This window comes from Pseudophryne corroboree, chromosome 1 (genome assembly GCF_028390025.1).
Source record: "Pseudophryne corroboree isolate aPseCor3 chromosome 1, aPseCor3.hap2, whole genome shotgun sequence".
Classification (NCBI taxonomy): Eukaryota; Metazoa; Chordata; class Amphibia; order Anura; family Myobatrachidae; genus Pseudophryne; species Pseudophryne corroboree.
This window is the reverse complement of record NC_086444.1, coordinates 1,165,654,210-1,165,677,171: the sequence shown is the minus strand read 5'-3', so window position 1 is coordinate 1,165,677,171 and position 22,962 is coordinate 1,165,654,210. Positions and strand designations below refer to the sequence as shown.

General features: G+C 46.8%; 1 protein-coding gene across 1 annotated transcript in view; it reads left to right on the top strand.

Annotated features, from left to right (window-relative positions):
* POLR1A (RNA polymerase I subunit A) overlaps positions 1 to 22,962 on the top strand; it is a 298,145-nt gene that overhangs the window by 238,239 nt on the left and 36,944 nt on the right. The window contains exons 27-29 of the mRNA XM_063924980.1: positions 6,375 to 6,532; positions 8,534 to 8,660; positions 12,230 to 12,334. Coding sequence (XP_063781050.1) covers positions 6,375 to 6,532; positions 8,534 to 8,660; positions 12,230 to 12,334 — 390 coding nt within the window. The remainder of the gene's footprint in view (positions 1 to 6,374; positions 6,533 to 8,533; positions 8,661 to 12,229; positions 12,335 to 22,962) is intronic.

Below are 22,962 nucleotides of genomic sequence, written 5' to 3'. Positions count from 1 at the left end.
TTGCTTAGTAATAAGACTTTCACTCGCTTTGATCATGATTCGTCCCCAGGGAAACACTGTGCCATTAGATTCTATGCGTAACATTTAAAGTACACTCCATATTGGAAACGCACAGGGGCAATGTTCCGTATGAGTCTACCTGTTATTACATGTTATAGTGGAAAAGAAAACTGGGTGTTTTATGTAGACTGGCATTACTGGTGTAATCCTTGCAGTTTGTTCACAGGGAGTTAGGTACAGGAACAATAATCTTTTCCAAAGTGGGCAGCATATGCTGAAAGCAAAGAAATCCTATGGTAATATGGTTTAGTGTTATATGTAAGCAGGTCCGAGAGATAAAGTCTGACAAGTGTTGTGGGATGGACATTACAATTAATATGGCAAAATGCAGTGAGCCATTACTGACCTTTAAGTAAAAGCAATGATAGCACACATGGGGATTCCCACACATGCACACAGGGAGTCACACTCAGAGTGTCACACAGCCACTTGGTGCCCAATATGGCTGCTGACGCAGAACATTACTTGGATCCTGTTGCACGCCATGTACACCTATAACATGAGCTTGGTTAAGTTTAATACGGAAAATTTCTCTGACGTCCTAGTGGATGCTGGGAACTCCGTAAGGACCATGGGGAATAGCGGCTCCGCAGGAGACTGGGCACAAAAAGTAAAAGCTTTAGACTAGCTGGTGTGCACTGGCTCCTCCCCCTATGACCCTCCTCCAAGCCTCAGTTAGATTTTTGTGCCCGAACGAGAAGGGTGCAAGCTAGGTGGCTCTCCTGAGCTGCTTAGAAGTAAAAGTTTAAATAGGTTTTTTATTTTCAGTGAGTCCTGCTGGCAACAGGCTCACTGCATCGTGGGACTAAGGGGAGAAGAAGCGAACTCACCTGACTGCAGAGTGGATTGGGCTTCTTGGCTACTGGACATTAGCTCCAGAGGGACGATCACAGGTTCAGCCTGGATGGGTCCCAGAGCCGCGCCGCCGGCCCCCTTACAGAGCCAGAAGAGCGAAGAGGTCCGGAGAAAGCGGCGGCAGAAGACGTTCCTGTCTTCAAATAAGGTAGCGCACAGCACTGCAGCTGTGCGCCATTGCTCTCAGCACACTTCACACTCCGGTCACTGAGGGTGCAGGGCGCTGGGGGGGAGCGCCCTGAGACGCAATAAAAACGATATAAAAACCTTATATGGCTAAAAAAAAAAATGCATCACATATAGCTCCTGGGCTATATGGATGCATTTATCCCCTGCCAGTTTCCTGAAAAAAGCGGGAGAAAAGGCCGCCGTGAAGGGGGCGGAGCCTTTCTCCTCAGCACACAAGCGCCATTTTCTTTCACAGCTCCGCTGGAAGGACGGCTCCCTGACTCTCCCCTGCAGTCCTGCACTACAGAAACAGGGTAAAACAGAGAGGGGGGCACTATTGGCAGCTAATATATAAATACAGCAGCTATAACAGGGAGTAACACTTATATAAGGTTATCCCTGTATATATATAGCGCTCTGGTGTGTGCTGGCAAACTCTCCCTCTGTCTCCCCAAAGGGCTAGTGGGGTCCTGTCCTCTATCAGAGCATTCCCTGTGTGTGTGCTGGGTGTCGGTACGATTGTGTCGACATGTATGAGGAGGAAAATGATGTGGAAGCAGAGCAATTGCCTGTGTTAGTGATGTCACCCCCTAGGGAGTCGACACCTGACTGGATGGTAGTAATTAAAGAATTACGTGACAATGTCAGCACTTTGCAAAAAACTGTTGACGACATGAGACAGCCGACAAATCAATTAGTGCCTGTTCAGGCGTCTCAGACACCGTCAGGGGCGCTAAAACGCCCGTTACCTCAGATGGTCGACACAGACCCTGACACGGATACTGAATCCAGTGTCGACGGTGACGAGACAAACGTAATGTCCAGTAGGGCCACACGTTACATGATCACGGCAATGAAGGAGGCATTGAACATTTCTGACACTACAAGTACCACAAAAAAGGGTATTATGTGGGGTGTGAAAAAACTACCAGTGGTTTTTCCTGAGTCAGATGAATTAAATGAGGTGTGTGATAAAGCGTGGGTTTCCCCCGATAAAAAACTGCTGATTTCTAATAAATTATTGGCACTATACCCTTTCCCGCCAGAGGTTAGGGCACGTTGGGAAACACCCCCTAGGGTAGATAAGGCGCTCACACGCTTATCAAAACAAGTGGCGTTACCGTCTCCTGATACGGCCGCTCTCAAGGAACCAGCTGATAGAAGGCTGGAAAATATCTTAAAAGGTATATACACACATACCGGTGTTATACTGCGACCAGCGATCGCCTCAGCCTGGATGTGCAGCGCTGGAGTGGCTTGGTCGGATTCCCTGACTGAAAATATTGATACCCTGGATAGGGACAGTATATTATTAACTATAGAGCATTTGAAGGATGCATTACTATATATGCGAGATGCACAGAGGGATATTTGCACCCTGGCATCTAGAGTAAGTGCGATGTCCATTTCTGCCAGAAGAACGTTATGGACGCGACAGTGGTCAGGTGATGCGGATTCCAAACGACATATGGAAGTATTGCCGTATAAAGGGGAGGAGTTATTTGGGGTCGGTCTATCGGACCTGGTGGCCACAGCAACGGCTGGAAAATCCACCTTTTTACCCCAGGTCACCTCTCAGCAGAAAAAGACACCGTCTTTTCAAACCCAGTCCTTTCGTCCCTATAAGGGCAAGAGGGAAAAAGGCCGCTCGTTCCTGCCCGGGGCAGAGGAAGGGGAAAAAGACTGCACCATGCAGCCTCTTCCCAGGAGCAGAAGCCCTCCCCCGCTTCTGCCAAGTCCTCAGCATGACGCTGGGGCTCTGCAAGCAGACTCGGGCACGGTGGGGGGCCGTCTCAAGAATTTCAGCGCGCAGTGGGCTCACTCGCAAGTGGACCCCTGGATCCTGCAGGTAGTATCACAGGGGTACAAATTGGAATTCGAGACGTCTCCCCCTCGCCGGTTCCTGAAGTCTGCTCTACCAACGTCTCCCTCCGACAGGGAGGCAGTATTGGAAGCTATTCACAAGCTGTATTCCCAGCAGGTGATAATCAAGGTACCCCTCCTACAACAGGGAAAGGGGTATTATTCCACGCTGTTTGTGGTACCGAAGCCGGACGGCTCGGTGAGACCAATTTTAAATCTAAAATCTTTGAACACTTACATAAAAAGGTTCAAATTCAAGATGGAGTCACTCAGAGCAGTGATAGCGAACCTGGAAGAAGGGGACTATATGGTATCTCTAGACATCAAGGATGCTTATCTCCATGTCCCAATCTACCCTTCTCACCAAGGGTACCTCAGGTTTGTGATACAAAACTGTCATTATCAGTTTCAGACGCTGCCGTTTGGATTGTCCACGGCACCACGGGTCTTTACCAAGGTAATGGCCGAAATGATGATTCTTCTTCGAAGAAAAGGCGTATTAATTATCCCTTACTTGGACGATCTCCTGATGAGGGCAAGGTCCAGGGAACAGTTAGAGGTCGGAGTAGCACTATCTCAGGTAGTGCTACGTCAGCACGGGTGGATTCTAAATATCCCAAAATCACAGCTGATTCCAACAACACGTCTACTGTTCCTAGGGATGATTCTGGACACAGTCCAGAAAAAGGTGTTTCTCCCGGAGGAGAAGACCAGGGAGTTATCCGAGCTAGTCAGGAACCTCCTAAAACCAGGACAAGTGTCAGTGCATCAGTGCACGAGAGTCCTGGGAAAAATGGTGGCTTCTTACGAAGCGATTCCATTCGGAAGATTCCATGCAAGAACTTTTCAGTGGGATCTGCTGGACAAATGGTCCGGATCGCATCTTCAGATGCATCAGCGGATTACCCTTTCTCCAAGGACAAGGGTATCTCTCCTGTGGTGGTTACAGAAGGCTCATCTTCTCGAGGGCCGCAGATTCGGCATTCAGGATTGGATGCTGGTAACCACGGATGCCAGCCTGAGAGGCTGGGGAGCAGTCACACAGGGAAGAAATTTCCAGGGCTTGTGGTCAAGCATGGAAACGTCTCTTCACATAAATATCCTAGAGCTAAGGGCCATTTACAATGCCCTAAGTCAAGCAAGGCCTCTGCTTCAGGGTCAACCGGTATTGATCCAGTCGGACAACAACACGGCTGTCGCCCACGTAAACAGACAGGGCGGCACAAGAAGCAGGAGGGCAATGGCAGAAGCTGCAAGGATTCTCCGCTGGGCGGAAAATCATGTGATAGCACTGTCAGCAGTGTTCATTCCGGGAGTGGACAACTGGGAAGCAGACTTCCTCAGCAGACACGACCTCCACCCGGGGGAGTGGGGACTTCATCCAGAAGTCTTCCAAGTGATTGTAAACCGTTGGGAAAAACCAAAGGTGGACATGATGGCGTCCCGTCTCAACAAGAAACTGGACAGATATTGCGCCAGGTCAAGGGACCCTCAGGCAATGGCGGTGGACGCTCTGGTAACTCCGTGGGTGTTCCAGTCGGTATATGTGTTCCCTCCTCTTCCTCTCATACCAAAAGTACTGAGAATCATAAGAAGGAGAGGAGTAAGAACGATACTCGTGGCTCCGGATTGGCCAAGAAGAACTTGGTACCCGGAGCTGCAAGAGATGCTCACGGAGGACCCGTGGCCTCTACCTCTAAGGAAGGACCTGCTCCAGCAGGGACCTTGTCTGTTCCAAGACTTACCGCGGCTGCGTTTGACGGCATGGCGGTTGAACGCCGGATCCTGAAGGAAAAAGGCATTCCAGATGAAGTCATCCCTACCCTGATCAAGGCCAGGAAGGATGTAACTGCAAAACATTATCATCGCATTTGGCGAAAATATGTTGCGTGGTGTGAGGCCAAGAAGGCCCCTACGGAGGAATTTCAACTGGGTCGTTTCCTACATTTCCTGCAAGCAGGATTGTCTATGGGCCTAAAATTAGGATCCATTAAGGTTCAAATTTCGGCCCTGTCGATCTTCTTCCAGAAAGAACTGGCTTCAGTGCCTGAAGTTCAGACGTTTGTCAAAGGGGTACTGCATATACAGCCTCCTTTTGTGCCTCCAGTGACACCTTGGGATCTCAATGTAGTTTTAGGGTTCCTAAAATCACATTGGTTTGAACCACTTGCCACAGTGGATTTGAAATATCTCACATGGAAAGTGGTAATGCTGTTGGCCCTGGCGTCAGCCAGGCGCGTATCATAATTGGCGGTTTTATCCTATAAAAGCCCTTACCTGATATTTCATTCGGATAGGGCGGAATTGAGGACTCGTCCTCAATTTCTCCCTAAGGTGGTTTCAGCGTTTCACATGAATCAACCTATTGTGGTACCTGTGTCTACTAGGGACTTGGAGGACTCCAAGTTGCTGGACGTAGTCAGGGCCCTGAAAATATATGTTTCCAGGACGGCTGGAGTCAGAAAATCTGACTCGCTGTTTATACTGTATGCACCCAACAAGCTGGGTGCTCCTGCTTCTAAGCAGACGATTGCTCGTTGGATTTGTAGTACAATTCAACTTGCACATTCTGTGGCAGGCCTGCCACAGCCAATATCTGTGAAAGCCCATTCCACAAGGAAGGTGGGCTCATCTTGGGCGGCTGCCCGAGGGGTCTCGGCTTTACAACTTTGCCGAGCAGCTACTTGGTCAGGGGCAAACACGTTTGCTAAATTCTACAAATTTGATACCCTGGCTGAGGAGGACCTGGAGTTCTCTCATTCGGTGCTGCAGAGTCATCCGCACTCTCCCGCCCGTTTGGGAGCTTTGGTATAATCCCCATGGTCCTTACGGAGTTCCCAGCATCCACTAGGACGTCAGAGAAAATAAGAATTTACTTACCGATAATTCTATTTCTCATAGTCCGTAGTGGATGCTGGGCGCCCATCCCAAGTGCGGATTGTCTGCAATACTTGTATATAGTTATTGTTACAAACAAATCGGGTTGTTTATTGTTGGAAGCCATCTTTTTAGAGGCTCCTACGGTTATCATACTGTTAACTGGGTTCAGATCACGAGTTGTACGGTGTGATTGGTGTGGCTGGTATGAGTCTTACCCGGGATTCAAGATCCTTCCTTATTATGTACGCTCGTCCGGGCACAGTATCTTAACTGAGGCTTGGAGGAGGGTCATAGGGGGAGGAGCCAGTGCACACCAGCTAGTCTAAAGCTTTTACTTTTTGTGCCCAGTCTCCTGCGGAGCCGCTATTCCCCATGGTCCTTACGGAGTTCCCAGCATCCACTACGGACTATGAGAAATAGAATTATCGGTAAGTAAATTCTTATTTTTACATATCTGTGACTTTTATGGGACATCCTATCATACTAGGAGAGCTTTCTTGTAAGTTGGTCTACTGGGTCATTATATCTGTATCTTGCCCCTTCCACAGGTGATGCATAAACTGGATGTGGAGGAAACCTTCCGCATTGACGAGCAATCCCAGAAACATCAGGTCTACAAACTAAAATTCCACTTTTTGCCGTACGAGTTTTACCGGGAGGAGAAATGCCTGAGACCCGAGGAAATTCTTCGCTTCATGGAGACCAGGTGGGTTTGACTGACTAGAATAGGACAGTCGGGTAAGGGGGGCGGATGGGGAGGAGAAAACAAAATCCCATCAAGAGTATCTATCGCTCTACACAATGCATCTTTGTTGATCCTCCACAATGACCCACCTAAACCCCGCTTACTTGCTCATCATTTTATCTTCTGATCTTCCTGCTCCATTTACACAGGTAGGTGACACAGGAAGTGGAGTAGGTTTGACTTTAAATAATGCTAAAGAAGAAACCCACCACAATTCTCAATGAATGCATCCATATTACCTGCTATAGGCAATAGGCCCACACACACTCTTGAATTTTCCTGTCCAGCTAGATCGTTTTATACCTAATTGGACATACCGATTGCCCAGAAAGTCTGACAATCGATGTTGATTGGAATAGTTTTAATGATGACCAAGACCATTGCCAAAGGAGGTCAGACTATGACTGCATCTTACTGTGTGAAGTCTCCGTCCGACCCCTTGAACTGTGTCAGGTTGGTCTGTGCACTTCAGTAAATCATGATGGGGGGTCTGATCTGATTTTTTTCCCTCTTTCATGATTTTAGTTTGGTATGAATGTCATGTAGTAGTCCAACTATTGTTTATTTTATTTGGGATACACAGGTGTAAGATATACTGTAGAGATTATAGGCATGTTAGTACATTGTAGAAAGGGAAATATCTTCCATTAATAATTACATATTGCTCATATTATAACTATATTTATGAAGTGATTTTTGTAACTGCAGGTCATAGAGGGCAGGTGGTCTGAATGCCCTTCTGGGAGATTTTGTGATGTTCTTTTGATGAGTTTTAATTCTGTCTAGACAGATAAACAGGAGGTGTTAATCACTCAGGAAGCCCTGAGGTGGCCATGTGTAATTTCAGTTTAAAATGTACATTCCTTATAGTATCATGTTGGTAGGACACTGCAGTTACCTGACAGGACATTGGTAAACAAACACTTTCCTCCAGTGCTGCATGAGGTGAGGATGCGTACCCGTTTCCTAACACAGGAGGTAGCAAACCTTCACCTGTCTGTCTACAAAGGTATTTGGACAAAAGAAGAGAGCAAAGCATCATCATATTTTATCGGGTTTTGACATAAAATTGATATTTCTATCATAGCTAGGAGTTCACAGAATCCTAGAAACATATCTGAAATCTATACGCAGATTATGTGCGATTTGGGAATCCCTAAGATGCATGGTGTGGGAGAATTGAGGCATTTAAACATTCACACATCACAGGTGTGCTTGCACTTATAGCTTAAATAGCAATGATCAATGTGATCCTACCATATTTTCTGTACTTATTACACATGGGACATTATGTACAGTTATTTGTACTTAATCTTAAAATTGCGTTGCTAGTCCTAGGATGGACCCTAATCTAAATAACTGATCAGCCAGTCATCAGAGACTAAGGAGTCTATTTACTAAACCTTGGATGGAGATAAAGTGGGCGGAGATAAAGTACCAGCCAATCTTCTCCTAACTGCCATGCCACAGGCTGTGTTCGAAAAATGACATTTAGGAGCTGATTGGCTGGTACTCTATCTCTGCTGACTTTATCTCGATCCAAGGCTTAGTAAATAGACCCCTTAGTCATGACATCATCTATAGGATGGAGGAATAGGAGATAAAAGGTATGGGAAGTCTTTTGTCCTATGTCATACCACTTGCACCCTTACTAGGTGCAAGAGATCCATCAGACGCAGGCCCCCTTCCCCTGTATGCGTGACTCAGAATAGCACAGAACTCTAGCTATACCATCCAAATCGCATGGTCACAGCACTGTTCCCACCCTATAATGACCATATCACGCAAAGCCAGATCTGACCAAGAGCCGTCCTTCTCTGAATCGGATGGAGATTTCACTTCTGCGCATGCGCTATATGGTAAAACTCGCTATTTGCGTTGGGTCAGAGAGATCCGTTGAATTAGCCCCTATATGTCTGGTTTGGATCCATACAAACTCCGCTTGTTGTCTGTCTTCTGCAGATTCTTCCGAATCATGTTTGATGCCATCAAGAGAAGAAGCTCAAAACTGGCCTCCTTCAGAAATATGGGCACCCGGAAAGCAACGCGGAAAGACCTGGATGACGATGGGGAAGGCACGGAACCCCAGGTGAGACACCCGACTATAGAGTTGGGTCACTAGACGCCAGTTGTTGTCTCCTCTGGATGAGACTACTGTGATCATCTGCAGCTGTAATTTGTTGCTGCTTTGTTGAAGCTGGAATAGAAGGCAGAACTTTAATGTAGGTTCTGTGTTATTTCACTCCCGAGCCTCTGTGCCAAGCTGGACGGCATCCAGCTCAGTGGAATATTATTTTATTGACCTTCATATTTTAATGAGCTGACAAGGAAAGATTTTAGATAAGTGCTGGGATGTTTTGCTGTGACATTAGTCCTTGAGCCTAAGCAAAAGAAAGATCGCAGTCCTGCTGTATTTTCCCACGTGGCCGGAAGGACACACACCAGCTTGTCTTGTCCGTCAGTCTGCATTTTAAGTCATTTTCATTTGTTTTTCTCTATCCCCATCAGTTTGCTTTTCATGGCGGACAAAATTGCTATTTAGAAAATAATTTGGATAACCCCCTTCCATTCACAGTAATAGTAATTAGGTGGCGGGGAGGGGGAGTAGTGCGCAACGCTCCAAAGTTATTGAGAATGGGAGTGAAAACCCAATTAAAATTAACCTCTGTGCCTGTCTGATCACTTTGTCTCCATTACTCCATTACTCCTCCTGGATTTCACTTGTGCTGCACTTATTTTATAGGTTCTCTTCCCCATGCCACCAGACACTCAGCGGCTCCAAGCCGTTAACCGCTTTCTAATGTTAAGCATTATAATGACCAGTCCGAACTATTAACACTGTACAATGCTGCAATAAAAAAATAAGAATGGATTAATCTTTTATAACACGGATTGATATTTATAAAACCGTAACATGATATGAGAAAGAAGGGAACCTATCAAGCCCTGTGTGGTGCACGTGTAGTATTTTATCATTTTAACCTTGCTAACACATAAAGTAATGTAATAGCCAAACGTTCAGTAAAAGCTACTGTACATTTAAGCAACGGTGAAGTTGGGTTTCTGTCACCTAGGGGAAAAACTCAGCCCAGCCTATATGACCGCCATATATGGCAGAGAACATCACCGTGACCACCATATAAATGCAGAAATCATCACCGTGTCCGTCATACATTACACAGAGCCTCAGTAACTGCCATACAATACACAGAGCCTCAGTGACTGCCATACAATATACAGAGCGTCAGTTACTGACATATAGTGTTGACGTCATCAGTGACCGCCATATAATGCAGAGAGCATCAGTGACTACGGGTTTAGTATGAAATACCTACAATCAAAATACCGACAACAATTGAACGATGTCAAAATACCAACATTTAAAATACCAACAAGGTCAAAATACCGTCATTAAAATGTCGACAGGTCAAAAAGTCAACACAAGTTTTTCATTATTTGTTGGTGTGTATGTCAACATAGGTCGACATGGACACCATATAAGTGCTCGCCATGCTTCGGGCACGGTGCCTTTCTGCGCTCGGCACACTACTCCCCCTTCAGGTCCACTGAGATGGTATGAACAAGTCAGTTTCAAAGGAAAAAGGCATTTTAAATGTCAGTATTTTGGCCGTCAGGATTTTGATTGTAGGTAAATTGACAGCATCCCATTGCCGCTATATACTGCAGAGAGCATCAGTGACCGCCGTGTAATGCAGAGAGCATCAGTGACCGCCGTGTAATGCAGAGAGCATCAGTGACCGCCGTGTAATGCAGAGAGCATCAGTGACTGCCATGTAATGCAGAGAGCATCAGTGACCGCCGTCTAATGCAGAGAGCATCAGTGACCGCCGTCTAATGCAGAGAGCATCAGTGACCGCCGTGTAATGCAGAGAGCATCAGTGACCGCCGTGTAATGCAGAGAGCATCAGTGACCGCCGTGTAATGCAGAGAGCATCAGTGACCGCCGTGTAATGCAGAGAGCATCAGTGACCGCCTTGTAATGCAGAGAGCATCAGTGACCGCCTTGTAATGCAGAGAGCATCAGTGACCGCCTTGTAATGCAGAGAGCATCAGTGACCGCCGTCTAATGCAGAGAGCCTCAGTGACTGCCGTCTAATGCAGAGAGCATCAGTGACCGCCGTCTAATGCAGAGAGCATCAGTGACCGCCGTCTAATGCAGAGAGCATCAGTGACCGCCATGTAATGCAGAGAGCATCAGTGACCGCCGTGTAATGCAGAGAGCATCAGTGACCGCCGTGTAATGCAGAGAGCATCAGTGACCGCAATATAATGCAGAGAGCATCAGTGACCGCCGTCTAATGCAGAGGAGTCACAAAGTCAATATAACATATTTATAGGTTGGCTGCTGAAATAGCCTTTCAGTATGTAGTCAATTGGTAATCTTTAATATAGATTTCTCTGCACCTCTTTACTAGTTATGATATTACCAAGTGTTAGTGCCATGTACCTCACCTGTGTCCTAGTTAGCTCATAGAACCCATGGTCTAGACCAGAGGTTCTCAAACTCGGTCCTCGGGGGCACACACAGTCCATGTTTTGCAGGTAACCCAGCAGGTGCACAGGTGTGTTAATTACTCACTGACACATTTTAAAAGGTCCACAGGTGGAGCTAATTATTTCACTTGCGATTCTGTGAGGAGACCTGCAAAACATGCACTGTGTGAGGTCCTGAGGACCGAGTTTGAGAACCTCTGGTCTAGACTGCTGCTCGCTCAGCCTTATGGTTTGTTCATACTAAAAAAGACAAGTGGAGGTGTTTCCCGTAGCAACCGATCAGATTCTAGCTATCATTTTATTTAATGAACTATATCAGTGATAGCTAGAATCGGATTGGTTACCATGGGCAACACCTCCACTTGTCCTCTTTAGGTTTATTAAATACCCCAGAGTATTTGCAGCCTGTCTCCGCACATGGGTACACCGCAGGATAATTGTAAGACATTGGTAACACTTACCGATCAGCTGTCTTAAGGCCCGTACACACTGGTCGATATATCGGCCGTTCTCTTGAACGGCCGATATATCGCGGGTCTGTCGGCCAGTGTGTACGGCCGATACGTCTGTGAACTCCGTTGTTCACAGACGTATCGCGTCGGCCGCGCAGCACAGCCGGCGGCCAATATATCTACCGATATATTGGCGCGTCGCTGTGTGTGTACGGGGCGGTCGGCCGGCCGCCCGTACACATGCTGCGGCGGCCAGCGGTGATTGACAGCTGAACTGGGCGGGCGTGTGCACACGCCCGCCCAGTTCATGACGTCAGTCCCCGACTGATCGGGCAGTGTGTATGCACAACACACTGCCCGATCCGTCCATAGATATATCTGCAGATCAATTGATCTGCAGATATATCTATTAGTGTGTACCCACCTTTAGTTTCCAGGGCACAGTCAGCACTGTCAGCTGATATTAAGTTGCTCTACCACAGAGGGGATGTGTTCCCAAGACAGAGGGGTGTGATTTGGGTGGATCAGGGCGTGGCATAAAATGTCCTGATTTGCAATGTGGAATTTAATTGGCGGTGGCCCAAATTCACATATGGTGACAACAAAAAACCTGTTTGGTACGTTCTGTGGCCACTGTACGAGTGCACTTAGTATACCAGAAGGTCTTATACCATGTCTTGTCTGATTATAGGAGGGTCAGGAAGAAGAGAAAGAAGAAGAAATTATAAATGCAGATGCCGATGAAGGAGATGCCGACGCCACTGACGCAAAGAGGAGAGAAAAACAGGAAGAAGAGGTAAATTGCTCCAAGCTTTTATCCTGATTAATAGAGTTGTGTATTATATTTATTACTAGCGACCCGCCCCAGCTTTGCAGGGGAGCAATTTGGAATTTACACGTACAACAGCCTGTGGGGCTGTTTCAGCATCAGCCGCAGAAGTGTGGAAATCGCTATCTGCTGATTTCCACAGTTCCGGGCATGCGCTCATGGCGGTGAAGCATGCAAGCGATCGCAGTTTAAGAGCTGTCGCAGGGCGGTGACGCACCGTTTTGGGGGCACAGTCCAGACAAAGCTGGCGTGTCCTGACCGTTTTTCGGGGCGGGCCAAGGCGCGTGACGTGTCATGCAGCCTGCGACTCAGAAGATGGATGCCCTCCGAATGCCTTCGCAGCAAGACTGTGTAGGCAGGTGTCAACCCTAATCATGTTAGCGAGGGAAGGTGGAGGGCAGGACCCAGCATGCTAGCGATAAAGAGTTGTACTTTAGCGACTTTTAGCAAAACTACAACTCATGCTGAATCGGGCCCTACAATTTTTACATTTTAATTAAAGAACTCCTCAAAAAGAGACATGTTGATGCTACAACAGACGCATTTTTAGTATGGGTTAGCTCCGTGTATACCCTCACACTGGCTGGCCAAGCTTGAGCCTTCGATCGTTACTGTGCTCGGACGGCCGTTTCTTCTTTTACTTGCTGCTTTTAATTTGTTACTGCTTGGCTCCATTTTGTCATAGATTAATCTCCATGATGCTTCTGATCACCAGCCACCAGCCTGGGGGAGGGGCAAAGGCACAGTAGGGACGGTGGCCGAGGCAGAGTTACAGATAGGGAAAGAGGAACACATGGACATAAGGGGGTTAGAGGAGCATATTAACCACTTAGCTGACGATTTTTTAATGAATCAGGTGAAGAACATAAATTTAACCCTATCCAAAATGATTTTAGTTTAAAAATAATAATATATAAATAAATAATATGCAGCCGCTGGATGGGGGATGGGGGGGTTCTGCCGTACTGATTGATCGGCAGCACGGCAATCAGTAGAAGAGAGTGCAGGGAGGATGAGGTACCTTCCGGTCCCTCTGACAGCAGCAGCGGAGGGAAGTTTCCCTTCCCTGCCGCTGCTAACACTGTTCATCTGACTGGTCACATCCTGTGCGACCAGGTCAGATTGAGCACTTGCAGGCATGGTCGCATCTGATGCGACCATGCCAGGCAAGTGGTTAAGAGTGTGAGCAAGAGGAAGAGGCCAGAGGTATACAAGGGGGTGGGTGTCGGAGGCTTATATAGGGAGGGGAGATCATACGTCCTCACTGTGGGAGGAGCTGCATCAGGCCTCGGAGAGAGATAATGTGGGGAAGTTGCCACAAAATAATCAAGTAGCTCCTGTCCTTTATCTGGGTTGGGTTCGGGTGACCGGCGTTTGAGATCCCGCCAGTCACCAACTGAGATCCCGATCTTTAGATTGCTGGCGGGGGACAAGTGCAACAAAGCTTCTTGCGGGCTTGCTGCGCTCGACATTCGCTCTTTTACCACTCTATCGGCGTCATGGACACCCACAAGTCGGAATAGTCCATGTTAGTCAGCAAGCCGACTCTCGGGCTCTGAATCAGCCCGGATCCCAGCGTCATATAACTACATCCCCTTTATCTAGCACGGTCTTTGAAATGACAATTAGAAGTGGTTTGTTTGCTTTGGCCAATTGCTCCACATTATCTCTCTCCAAGACTTTGATACATCTCATCTTGAGGGCAATCGGCCTGCATCCCCCAGCCACAATGACTGACTGCTCTGTCACTGCATGTGTGCCGGGCCGACTGGCATTTCAGTTCCAGAAGGTAGGCTGACCGTCTTCAGTTATGAGCCAAGAAGCTGGCTGCCGGTGCATATTGCCAAGTCTCCCTGGCAGTGTCTCTTTATCTTACCATACCTTACCTAAACAGTCACAGCCTCGAAAACTGGGGCAATGTCATCTGGACTAATAATGATGGCAGTAATTAATCATGCATAATTTGTATGAAATTACTTGTCTTGTTAGAACGTGGCTCACATGGATTTTTGTCCTCTAGCCTCAGACAGTTTTGGCATATTGATAGACAAGAATGCAAACACCAATATTCAGATCTCCCCAAACTTGTGTCACAAGAACATTTGTCCCCTCATTTAGTACGGTGGGTTTTCTCATTTTTTAAATATTCATTAAAAAAAAAATGTTCTTTCAAGTGTAGATTTTATGATGAAAACCTATATGTTGTAGGCGGCTTCTGTGCCATCTGGGAAAGCTGCATTACTGCTGAACTAAGAACCACAAAGTATTTCTTTGTGGTGTTTGTAAATCGAAAAATGTTCGCACTTGCTTTTATTTCCTTTTCTTGGAAATTCCTAAAAGGCCGCCCATTTTCGTGGGGTCATTTAAGGTGCATCTTATTTGATGTGCCAGAAGTTGCGAAAAGATCGGTGGTATTTTCTGAAAATTCAAAGTAGTCTGTAAAAACCCCGCGGTGTAACGTGTTTCAGTATTGGGGGTGGGGAGCGACGGCAAATGGTTCTGATGTTGTAATGTGGGTGGTGCAAAAAGTATCAAGACAGGTTCAGCACAGGAGCGAGGACAGTTTCAGCAGCAACAGGGGTTAAAGTGCTTCTCTGTTCTTAGGCGCTTCCCCACATAGTATCTGTAGACACGCGTGTATGAATTAGTAATTTAGTAAGGAGTATGTGGGTGTATTCCCTTGTTAGATATGCAGGTATTTATTGTTTGTAATGCCTTAAATGCACGGTGAAGATTTTAATTTCTCATACGTCCTAGAGGATGCTGGGGACGACATCAAGACCATGGGGTATATTGACGGGATCCGCAGGAGACATCGGCACTCTAAAGACTTTTCATTGGGTGTGAACTGATTCCTCCCTCTATGCCCCTCCTCCAGACCTCAGTTTTAGAAATGTACCCAGGCTGACTGGATGCACTCTGAGGAGCTCTACTGAGTTTCTCTGAAAAGACTTATGTTAGGTTTTTTATTTTCAGGGAGATCTGCTGGCATCAGACTCCCTGCTTCGTGGGACTGAGGGGGCAGAAGTAGGAACCAACTTCCTAAAGAGTTTTATGGCTCTGCTTCTGGCTGACAGGACACCATTAGCTTCTGAAGGGAACTGAACGCTAGCCGTGCCTAGATGCTCACTCCCACAGCACGCCGTCACCCCCCTCACAGAGCCAGAAGTCAGAAGACAGGTGAGTGTTAGAAGACAGATCCTCAATCAAGAATGTGACGGCTAAAGGCGGGAGCGCAGCGCGCCATGTTGCCCACATATACACAGGCACTGCGGGGTGCAGGGGGGGGGCGCCCTGGGCAGCATGAAACCTATGGAAACTGGCATATATAAGAGGCATAAGTTGCTGAGACACAGTCCTACCCCTGCCAGTATAAAAAATTACCTCATAAAAGCTGAGGAGAAACACACCATTGAAGAGTGGAGCTTCCTCAGTCAGCCAGCACACTGCTCAGCGCCATTTTCTCTCTCTCCTCAGGCTGCAGAGACAACACTGGTCCTCCTCCACTACTGAACAAGTATCAGAGTGCAAAACAGGGGGGGGCACAGTGAATTTGGTGCTATATAATTGTGTGATTAACATTATAAAAGCGCTGAATGTCAGTGGGCATTTTGTGTTCACAGACATTGTGTTACTGGCGCTGGGTTGTGAACTGGCAAAATCCTATCTGTGTCCCTCTGACAGATTTTACTGTGGGTCTGTCCCCTATAAATCCCGGAGTGTCTGTGGTGCGGTTCTGCGGTGTGACATGTCTGTGGCAGGGAACTCTGTGGAGACATGTTAGGGACACAGAGGTGTAATATGACACCAAGAGCCTGACTGGGTGAAAGGTTACACGATAGTTTGAATCATATCAGTAAGAGGTTTGACTGAATCTCACACAGAAAATGAAAATAATCTGTTGAAGATGTGATTTTTAATAGTTCTGCCTTTCATCCACAGGGACCTTTCTGGGTCACATACAAATTTGCACAAGTAGTACAAACTGATACCGACACGGACTCTGATTCCTGTGTCGACACTAGTGATTCCAGGGGAATAGGTTCTAAGTTAGCAAAAAAGCATTCAAAACATGTTTTAGCTATAAAGGAGGTGTTAGATGTTACGAAGCCCCCTCTTTTACCACAAGGAGAGGGTTTACTTTAGTAAAGAAGTAATGTAATTTTCCCTCCACCTCAGGTCTGATTTAACCTGAAAAGAAATTTCTGATTCCCAAAAGGATATCAGGCAGCTTACCTTTTTCCAAAAATGGTGGGAGTCACCCCGCATTTTAGACAGGGTCCTGTCATAAAAGAGAAAAGGTGTTTCTCCCTGCTCCTGGAATGGCTTCACTTAAGGAGCCGACAGACCGCAAGTGAGTGAGGTGATTTATTGATGTGGCCAATGGGACACTACTCAGGCCTACCATTGTCTGTGAGTGGGTGAGTACTGCTATTGAAAAGTAGTCAGAAAACTTGTCATTAGACATTGACACAATAGATGGAGACGAGATACTCCTAACATTAGGTCATATCAAAGACGCTGCTGCGTACGTACTAGAATCCATGAAATATATTGGTTTCTCGGGATCAAGAACCGCTACCATGGCAGTATCTGCTCGGAGGGCGTTGTGGATTCGCCAGTGGAATGCTGATGCAGATTCCAAAAGAAATATGGAGGCTCTCCCGTATAAAGGTGAGGCCTTGTTTGGTGATGGGCTGGATGCGTTTGTCTCGGTGGCTACCGCAGGTAAGTCGACATTCTTGCCTTATGCTCCTGCACATCACTCTCACATGCAGTCCTTTAGGCCCAACAAATACAAAAAGGCCAAAGGTCTCCCCTTTTTTTGCAGGTAGGGGAAGGGGAAAAGGAAAGAAATCCGCAGCGTCTCCCGGATCGCAGGAGCAGAAGTCCACCCCTGCTTCTGCCAAATCTGCAGCATAATGTTGGGGCTCCTTTGCGGGAGGTGGGAGCACGTCTGAAACTTTTCAGCCAAATCTGGATTCAATCTGGCCTGGACCAATGGGTCTTACAAATAGTGTCCCATGGGTACAAACTAGAGTTTCAAGACGTCCCCCCATGCCGATTTTTCAAATCGACCTTGCAGGCTTCTCTTCCGGGAAGGAGGCAGTAACAACGGCAATTCAAAAATTGTCAGGATCAGGTCATTGTCCTGGTACCCTTGGCACAGTAAGGAGAAAGTTTTTTATTCAAGCATCTTCGTAGTTCCGAAGCCGGACGGCTCGGTCAGACCGATTTTAAACCTGAAAAATCTGAATCTCTACCTGAAAAGGTTCAAGTTCAAGATGGAATCCCTGAGGGTAGTGATTTCCAGTCTGGAAGAGGGGGACTTCATGGTGTCAGTAGACATAAAAGATGCTTACTTGCATGTTCCCATTTATCCTCCTCACCAAGCTTATCTGAGATTCGCAGTACAGGATTGCTATTACCAGTTTCAGACGTTGCCGTTCGGACTCTCCACGGCACCCAGGGTATTCACTAAGGTGATGGTGGAGATGATGGTCCTCCTTCGTTAAAAAGGAGTCAATATAATTCCTCATCTGGACGATCTCCTGATAAAAGCGAGATCCAGGGAACAGTTGGTGCAGAACATCGCACTCTCCCTGTCAATACTCCAACAACACGGTTGGATCATGAATTTTCCAAAGTTGCAGTTGGAACCGACGACAAGATTGTCCTTTTTAGGGATGATTCTGGACACAGAAGTACGGAGAGTATTTCTTCCAGTGGAAAAGGCTCTGGAAATCCAGAAAATGGTCAAACAAATATTGAAACCAACAAGCGTGTCGATCCATCAATGCATTCGGTTGTTGGGGAAAATGGTAGCGGCCTACGAGGCCATACAGTTTGGCCAATTTCATGCCAGAGTATTCCAGTGGGACCTGTTGGACAAGTGATCCCGATCCCACCTACACACACACCAGAAAATAATCCTGTCCCCCAAAGCCAGGATTTCGCTTCTGTGGTGGCTACACAGTTCTCACCTACTAGAGGGACGCAGGTTTGGGATTCATGACTGGGTCCTAATAACCACGGATGCAAGTCTCCGAGGCTGGAGAGCTGTCACACAGGGGGAAAGCTTCCAAGGAAAATGGTCAAGTCAGGAAGCCTGCCTTCACATAAACGTTCTGGAATTGAGAGCCATTTACAACGGCCTTCTACAAGCGGTACATCTTCTTCAAGATCCCGTGCAGATCCAGTCGGACAATGTAACAGCAGTCGCGTACATAAACAGGCAAGGCGGAATGAAAAGCAGAGCGGAAATGGCAGAGGTGACAAGGATTCTCCTCTGGGCAGAAAGACATGTTAGAGCTCTGTCAGCAATTTTCACTTCGGGAGTGGACAACTAGGAAGAAGACTTCCTCAGCAGACACGATCTCCATCCATGAGAGTGGGACCTCCACCAAGAAGTCTTCGCAGAGGTGACAAGTCTTTGGGGAGTTCCTCATGTAGACATGATGGTATCTCGTCTAAACAAGAAGCTTCAGAGATATTGTTCCAGGTCGAGAGACCCTCAAGCAATAGCAGTGGATGCACTGGTGACCCAGTGGGTGTTTCGGTCGGTATATGTTTTCCCTCCACTTCCACTGATTCCAAAAGTTCTCAAAATAATAAGAAGAACAAGAGTTTGAGCAATCTTCATTGCCCCAGACTGGCCAAGGAGGGCTTGGTATCCAGATCTTCAGGAGTTGCTCATAGAAGATCCTCGGCCTCTTCCTCCTCGAGAGGACCTACTACAGCAGGGGCCGTGTGTGTGTCAAGACTTACCATGGCTACATTTAACGGCATGGCTGTTGAGCGTCGGATCCTAGCCCGAAAGGGTATTCCCAAGGAAGTCATCCCCACTCTTATTCAGGCCAGGAAAGGAGTAACGTCTAAACATTACCACATTATTTGGAGAAAATGTGTGTCTTGGTGTGAATCCAAGAAGGCTCCTACGGAAGAGTTTGAGTTGGGACGTTTTCTCCATTTTCTGCAGGCTGATGTGGATGCGGGCCTTAGATTGGGGTCAGTCAAGGTCCAGATTTCGGCCTTATAAGTTTTCTTTCAAAAACAATTGGCCTCCTTTCCAGAAGTTCAGACTTTTGTGAAAGGGGTTCTGCACATCCAGCCTCCATTTGTGCCTCCAGTGGCACCATGGGACCTTAATGTGGTGTTGCAGATTTTTCAATCGGGTTGGTTTGAGCCTCTACAAGAAATAGAGTTGAAGTTTCTCACTCGGAAAGTGGTGATGCTTTTGGCGTTGGCATCCACAAGGCGGATGTCTGAATTGGGGGCCTTGTCCCACAAGAGCCCTTACCTGATCTTCCATGAAGATAGGGCAGAGTGGAGAACTCGTCAACATTTTCTTCCAAAGGTGGTTTCCTCTTTCCACATAAACCAACCTATTGTGGTGCCAGTTGCTACTGACACGTTCGCTGAGTCAAAGTCTCTAGATGTGGTTAGAGCTTTGAAAATCTATGTTGCTAGAACAGCTCGTATACGGAAAACAGAGGCTCTGTTTGTCCTGTATGATCACAACAAGATTGGCTGTCCTGCTTCCAAGCAGACTATTGCATGTTGGATTAGAAATACGATTCAGCAAGCTCATACTACGGCTGGATTGCCGTTACCGACGTCGGTAAAGGCCCACTCCACTAGGAAGGTGGGCTCATCCTGTGCGGCTGCCCGGGGGGTCTCGGCATTACAACTTTGCCGAGCAGCTACTTGGTCAGGGTCAAACACATTTGCTAAGTTCTACAAGTTTGACACCTTGGCCGATGAGGACCTAAAGTTTGGTCAATCGGTGCTGCAGGGTCATCTGCACTCTCCCGCCCGTACTGGAGCTTTGGTATAGACCCCATGGTCTTGATGTCATCCCCAGCATCCTCTAGGACGTATGAGAAAATAGGATTTTGATAACCTACCGGTAAATCCTTTTCTCCTAGTCCGTAGAGGATGCTGGGCGCCCGTCCCAGTGCGTACTTTACCTGCAGTTTAGTTATTACAGTTACACAAGTTGTGTTATCTTGGTTTCAGCATGTTGCTGCAATTGGTTCATGCCTGTTGGCGTGTGTTATGTTGAATGCCATGTGTGCGGCATGGTTGAGGGTGTGAGTTGGTAGATATCTCACCACTAATTTAGGTAAATCTTTTCCTCGAAATGTCAGTCTCCCTGGGCACAGTTCCTACAACTGAGGTCTGGAGGAGGGGCATAGAGGGAGGAGCCAGTTCACACCCAATGAAAAGTCTTTAGAGTGCCCATGTCTCCTGCGGATCCCGTCTATACCCCATGGTCTTGATGTCGTCCGCAGCATCCTCTACGGACTAGGAGAAAAGGATTTACCGGTAGGTTATCAAAATCCTATTTTATTGTTTTGTGCTAATTTTTTTGTGCTTGTTACCTAGTCATACACCCACACATTTATTCCCATCTAATTCATGAGCATCTTGGTGCGAGGGTGTTTAATAACCCAGTGCATTCAAATTGTATTTGAACCTCACAGGTCAGGTGGAAATCAGATTGTACTACTCAGTTGTCTAATTAATAGTCTTCAGTGTAACTGTACAATTTTATTAATAAGTTGTTGCGCGTATATTCCCTACTCAGTTCCTTCCTAGTTATTTTTTTTTTAATTCAATAAGTTTTTATTGATTTTTCCAGACAAACCAAAACATTGAGTACATAAATATGCACTATGTGTATACAGATAAAAACCAGCTAATATTGTATGCAACAACAGACATACATAAATAAAGTTGCAAACAGCTACAAGTTATACATAACGATTGTCGTGGTTTCTTTTCATTTGTTCATACAATATTGTTACATTAAGTGACCAGAAATCAATGCGGGGCAGAGACACGAGTCCCCTGGTAAAGTGGAGATGATAACCACCTATCCCATATCTTGTAAAATTTGTCCGGAGCTTTCCTAGAAATATAAACAAACTTTTCATGGGACACAACTGAGTTCACTAACGGGATCCATTTATTAATATCAGGACCCGTAGTCGCCATCCATGAGCGTGCTATCAATACTTTGGCCAAAGCGCATAAGTTAAGAATATATCTTCTAGAATGTGCATCCAATATCTCCTCATCTATAACCCCAAGGATACACACAAGGGGGGTAAACACGTCAAGGGGGATTCCCGTAGAGGCCACCAACCGTGTCACCGCCCGCCAAAAGTCCTGCACTACCGGGCAAGCCCACAATAGATGCCAGAAGGTACCGTCCGGAGAGGCGCACTTCGGGCACCTAGAGTCACTCCGCCCCCCTATGCTAACAAGACGGGTGGGAGTGATATAGACTCTGTGTAATATAAACAAATGTATCTGCTGAAAACAAGCCGAGGTGGTAGCAGCACGTGAGGTCCCCAAGGCCTCTTCCCAGATATCTAGGGTAACCGGTCCCAAATCAGCTTCCCATTTAGATTTAAGGTGTGAGAGACTGTCAAAGTGATGGGCACCGAGCAGAGCGGAGTAGAGACCAGAAACAGTCCTGGAGCCCGGAGTATCAGCCAGGAGCAGGTGAACTGGTGACTTCCGAAGGAGAGGTGGAGCAGTACTAAACTGAGACGCGCATGCGTGGCGAAGCTGAATATATCTAAAATAATAGGATGTGGGTATATTAAACTCAAGCTGCAGTTGTCCAAAAGAAATAAATGTGCCCGAGGAGTACAAATGATTGAGGGAGCAAACACCCCAGCATCCCCACACCGATCCCATTTGTAGGGACGTGAAATGAGTAAGAGCACGAGTGTGCATCAATGGGGTGTCGGGATCCCATCCCTCCCCCCCAACATAGAATGTACCTGCCTCCATACCATAATCGCTTGTTTAACCAACGGCATCTTAAGGAGTGCAACATTATCACAAAGTAGGAGCTGCAGGGGTGACAAATTGATTCCAGATGCTAGTAATACAGTAGAGATTAGTAAATCTCCAGTCGAGTCGGAGACCCAAGGGATTAGGTGGAATAACTGAGCCGCTAAGTAATAGAATCTAATTTTAGGAAGGGCCAGACCACCCGAGTCCCGAGGTCTAGTTAGAGTATCTAATTTAATCCGAGCTCTACGGGTGGACCATACCAGTGATGATAAGAGACCATCTATGATACCAAATAATCTCTGGAGGAGATAAACAGGGGAATGTTGGAGGACATACAGCATTTTAGGTAATACAACCATTTTAATGAGGTTTATCCTACCCGTGACAGTAAGTGGCAGTTTACTCCACACCCTAACACGAGACCGTAGATAGTCCATTTGTGGACGTATATTCAGATCAATAAATTGCGAGGACTGGTTGGTGATCCATACCCCCAAGTATTTAAAAGAGTCAATCCAGCGAAGCGGCAGGTGCCCGGGGTGGCAGGCAGGACAGGGGCCTCTAAGCGGAAGGACACAGGACTTGTCCCAATTAATGGACAAACCGGAGAATCCCCCAAAAGTGTCAATTACTTCCAAGATATGAGGCATAGCGGTAAAGTAATCAGATACAAACAACAGAATATCATCTGCATAAAGAGCAATTTTGTCTGTCCTACCGCCCAACCGGAAGCCCGCCACCCGCGAGGAGGATCTAACAATACAGGCCAAAGGCTCTATGGC